Below are 4,730 nucleotides of genomic sequence, written 5' to 3'. Positions count from 1 at the left end.
AGAGGAAGCTTCCTGGCCGGGAAAACAAAACGGCTGTGGTCGTGGGGACCATCACAGACGATGTGCACATTCAGGAGGCGCCCAAGCTGAAGGGGTGTGCGCTGCGTGTAACCAGCCAGACCGCAGCCGCATCCTCAAGGCTGGGGGAAGGATCCTCACCTTTGACCAGCTGGCCCTGGACTCTTCCAAGGGCTGTGGCACTGTCCTACTCTCCGGTCCTCGCGAGGGCCGCGAGGTGTACCGGCATTTCAGCAAGGCTCCTGGAACCCTGCAACAGCCACACCAAACCTTACGCCTGCTCCAAGGGCCGGGAGTTCGAGCGTGCCAGAGGCCGACATGCCAGCCAAGGCTACAAAAACTAACCCCGGATGCTGCCCCGTTATTAAAAAGCTTTTGGATTCCGAAAATAAATAAATAAATAAATACATACATACAAATGAACGGATAAATAAAGTTAAATACAATAATTCTTTTAAAACATTTTTTGAAAAAGTTAAAAAAAAAAAAAAAAGCATATCTAGGTTATCCGGCAAGGTTGGAGACACGTATGTGTTCCCTAGACCAGCAGTTCCTGAGCCCAGACTGCTCCGGAAACACCAGCACACACACGTCGACCAAGAGACGCGGGCAGGGACGCTTGCGCAGTGAGCTGGGTAACAGCGCGGACGCCCCACCGAAGTCACTGTTCATTCGGTTCATAAACACACCGAGCGCCGGCCGAGGAACAAGCCCCAGGAATCTGAACAGGGCAGGCCCAGCTCCCAACCCCACAGACGTGAGCACGCTGGGCGCAGATGAGCAGGGTATTCCTGTCACATTTTACAGATAAAGAGGGTGACACTTGGGGCCAGTAGGTGGCATGGTGGTTTAGGTCCTGGACCCCACACATTGGAGTCCCAGACCTGGCGGCTTGAAAACACATCAGGTGGTATGCGTGTATGCCCAAAATCCGGAGAGGAGAAGGGACTGCAGCATGCCCCCACCCCGGGGGGTGATTTCTCACTATTTCTCTCTCTGGGGAACACATTTGCTCTATGGCAAAAAACCTTAAAAACGCGCACACAAACTCGTTTCCCAGGGAATGCAGCTTTTATTGAGACAATAGCGGCCCCTGGTGGCCACACCCCGCTGCAGACGCTACTACTTTGTGTAGAGTAGGGTGGAGACAGCGCTGAGAGAGGAGGACGGCAGGTGACTTCTCTGCAAAGTGCTCAAAACAGCAGGCCCAGAGGGTCAGAGTGAGATGGGAGCCTACTCATCATTCTGGAGAGAGAGAGGGGAGAGGGGGAGAGAGAGAGCGAGAGCGAGAGAGAGAGAGAGCGAGCGAGCGAGAGAAATCCCCCAGGGGGTGACCACGCTGCAATCCCTTCTCCCCCGCTCTCCTCTCAGAATTCTGGGCATGCACACACACGTGCCTGGTGTGTTTTTTAAGCTGCCAGGTCTGGAACTTGAGTCCTGCAGTCAGCCATGTGGGATACAGTTGCCTTTGCCATGCCAGCTGGCTGGCCCTGCAAAAAATTGTATTTATTGGGACCAGCAGTTGACGTAATGGCTATGTCGCTGAACTCCCATGTCGTGGACCACGGTTTGTGTCCTGGACCCAGCGGCTTAAACTCACGCCGGGTGCATGTGCGTGCGTGCCCAAGATCCTGAGAGGAGAATGGAGGAAAAGGGACTGTGGCATGGCCATCCCCCCTGGGGGGTGATTTCTCGCTTTCTGTCTCTCTGTCTCTCTGGGTCTTTCTGGCGAGCACAAGTGCCCTATAGCGAAAATCTCTCAAAAAACAAACAAACAAAAAACCTGTTTAATAAAAGCTTTGTAAAAAGACCTGGGGGGGGGGGCAATGGTGGTGCAGTGGTAACACGTGATGCTCTTCAAGGCACACCCACATGGCGTGACCGCTGGTTCATGTCTGCACACCTTCCTGAGGACGCCAGGCATGCCTGTGCCCATGATCCGGCGGGCTGAGACAGGGGCTGGGGTGCGGGTTGGAGACCCTGTCAGAGGTGTGCTCTCTCTTTCAATAAACAAACAAACAAAAACTTCCCCACACCTGGTTTTGTTTGATTCTCAGAACAGGCTTCCAGGAATTGGTAGGGATTACTCTCCCCTGTCAAACAGGTGAACTGGGGCTCACTTGAAGTGTGATTGTCCAAGGTCACTCAGCTAGAACGTGCAAGTGGGACCCTCCACGTTTCGCATGAGACAGAATGCCAAACTTCTCTCCTTTGGGTGATGTTGAGGGGGCCAGGGGAGAAACACCACCCCATTTCGCCTCCCCTCCAGACGACCCCCAAGGACCCCAGGGGATGTCACATATTTGGCCTCCTTTTCCCACAGCCAGGAAGTGAAAGAGAGGAGTGAGACCAAAGTCAGCTCTCCTGGCCACAACTCTTTTTTTCTTTCTTTCTTTCTTTTTTTTTTTTTTTTTTTTTTGAGAGATTTCTGCTGTAAGGTGCATGTGTTGGCCAGAGAGACAGAAAGCGAGAAATCACCCCCTGGGGGAGCCATACCGCAACCCTTCTCCTCCATTCTCCTTGTGGGATTTCGGGCATATGTGCACTTGTGCCTGGTGTGTTTCAAGCCACTGGGTCTTGGACTTGAACCACAGTCAACCATGTGGGAGTCCAGCACCTTAACCACTACGCCACCTGCTGGACTCACTGCCACTCTTGGGAGCCCCCAGCTCAAACCAAACAGCGGTATCTGTGATGTAAGGTGAGGATGGAGAAACCGGGGCGCCAAGGATCCTCAGCCTGTGGTCCTCACTGACTGCCAGTCAGTCCTCTGACAGCTCCCCCGCCCCTCCTGGCCTCCCCTGCACACATTGGTGGTCCAGGCTCAGCAGACCTGGGGACAGGGATGGGTGGAGCCAGACCCCTTGAGGGGTGGGAGCACTGGCGGATGGCCTCCTGGCCGCCGACTCTGCAGTACTCTCTAGCCAGCAAGCCCGCTCCATCCAGGTGTTCCCTCAGCGCTGTGCGCAGTCCCGGAGGTGCGGCCCAAGGAGTGTAATCAGCGTACCGTGCGGACCTCCACCGCTGGCCACGGTTCCCGTCACTGTCCACCTCACGTCACAGACTGCGGGCATGGCAGGGCTGGGCAACGTCCCTGCAATCTCTTTGGCGCTGGACATAGAGTAGGTGTTCGATGAACACTTGCAGAGCTAGGTTGAATTCACATGGGCAGAAACCCTTCCCCGAAGATCCCCTCCATCTCATTCCGCGTCTCCTCCGCCAGCCCTGTTTCACCTCTACTTTGGGTACCCCAAATCCCACCTGTCCCTTACCTCTAGGCTCAAAAGCACTCTCTCCTTTAGAAAGCCTTCGCAACTACTCCCAGCTTCAGTGAGCTCCCCGATTCCTGAACTCTAGAATCCTCAAAAGGCTGTTTTGAGGGTTTGGTCAGAGAACGTAAATGAAATGCTAGCACATCTTGGGCATCACGAAGGCGGTAAACGGGCTAGTGATGGCTGTCGGTTTTGCTTTCTCTTCTTGACCCGATCCGTCAGCCACCAGGGGGCGCCTTCTGCCCGAAAGTCCCTGAGATCCCGGGCAAAAGATGGGCGTCCTCTTCTAAAGACTGCGGGGAAATTTCCAGACGTGGGTATACAAACCTCAGCATTTATATGGAAAAGTTGTAGGAGCGATGGAAGTGGAATGAGGAAAACCTTCGCAAGCACATGACACTCCTCTCTGCCTGTCCCCTTCCTGAGGGAGACTGAGGCTGTGGGGGGTGTGTGTAAGTGGTTCGTGTCCCCCCAGAGCAGGCATGTGCTGTTTTCTCAGCTTCTTCCTGCCATGCCGCCTCCTTCCAGTATGTCGGGGAGGGGTTGTTATAATATCTACAAAGACAAGGCCTCGTGCATCCTTTCAGCAGCTCGTGAACTTTCCATCATCGCTCCCATTTCCTGGATGAGGAAACAGTCTTGGAGGAATTCCGAGGGGAGGGCTCTCCTGCCTGCGCTAAGGTGCCCACACGCGCGCCCCATCCCAGGTTCTGGAACTCCCTCCAAGCCTCACCTCTGTGCATCTTCTGCTTTCATGGGGATAAGACCCTTCCTCGCGGCCTCCTCCCTCAGAGAGCCTCCGCCATCAGATCGATCAGGATCAGGAAGGCCGGGACGTGACTTCTTGGGGGCCGTTCTCCAGCACTCTGGGACTAGAGTCTCTGGACTCGAAGGGGTTAAGGCAGGGTCCCGCCCCTTTTCCCGCCCGGCTGGCGGGAGTATGAATAGCCTCGCTCCAGCTCCCGCTCCGACTCTCGGCCGCTCTGGCTACTCCCCGCCCCGCCCCGGCATTGTCCCCGTCGTCTCCTTTTCCCTTTCACCCTAAAAGCTCTGAGAGCCGCTCCCTTTCTCCTTGTACCCCGCGCTGTCCGCCCTCGGCGTATCAGAGGAACAGGATGGAGGGCTGCATGGGGGAGGAATCTTTTCAGATGTGGGAACTCAATCGTCGCCTGGAGGCCTACCTGAGCCGAGTCAAGGCGCTAGAGGAGCAGAACGAGCTGCTCAGCGCCGAGCTTGGGGGTCTCCGGGCACAGTCCGGAGACACCTCCTGGCGGGCCCGTGCAGACGACGAGCTGGCGGCGCTGCGGGCCCTCGTCGATCAGCGCTGGCGGGAGAAGCACGCGGCCGAAGTAGCGCGCGACAACCTGGCTGAAGAGCTGGAGGGCGTGGCGGGCAGATGCCAGCAGGTGAGGCTGGCCCGAGAGCGGACCGCGGAGGAGG

The 4,730-nt window shown here is 56.2% G+C and overlaps 1 protein-coding gene and 1 pseudogene across 1 annotated transcript in view; both read left to right on the top strand.

The window, feature by feature from the left end:
- The window catches only part of LOC114009023 (60S ribosomal protein L18 pseudogene), a 919-nt pseudogene extending 557 nt beyond the window's left edge, over positions 1-362 (top strand).
- A 3,915-nt stretch (positions 363-4,277) lies between these two features.
- Positions 4,278-4,730, top strand: part of NES (nestin) — an 8,337-nt gene continuing 7,884 nt past the window's right edge. The window contains 1 exon segment of the mRNA XM_027774483.1: positions 4,278-4,729. Coding sequence (XP_027630284.1) covers positions 4,406-4,729 — 324 coding nt within the window. The 5' untranslated portion in view covers positions 4,278-4,405.

This window comes from Tupaia chinensis, unplaced genomic scaffold (genome assembly GCF_000334495.1).
Source record: "Tupaia chinensis unplaced genomic scaffold, TupChi_1.0 Scaffold000438_1, whole genome shotgun sequence".
Classification (NCBI taxonomy): Eukaryota; Metazoa; Chordata; class Mammalia; order Scandentia; family Tupaiidae; genus Tupaia; species Tupaia belangeri.
This window is presented reverse-complemented; position numbering and strand designations above follow the sequence as displayed.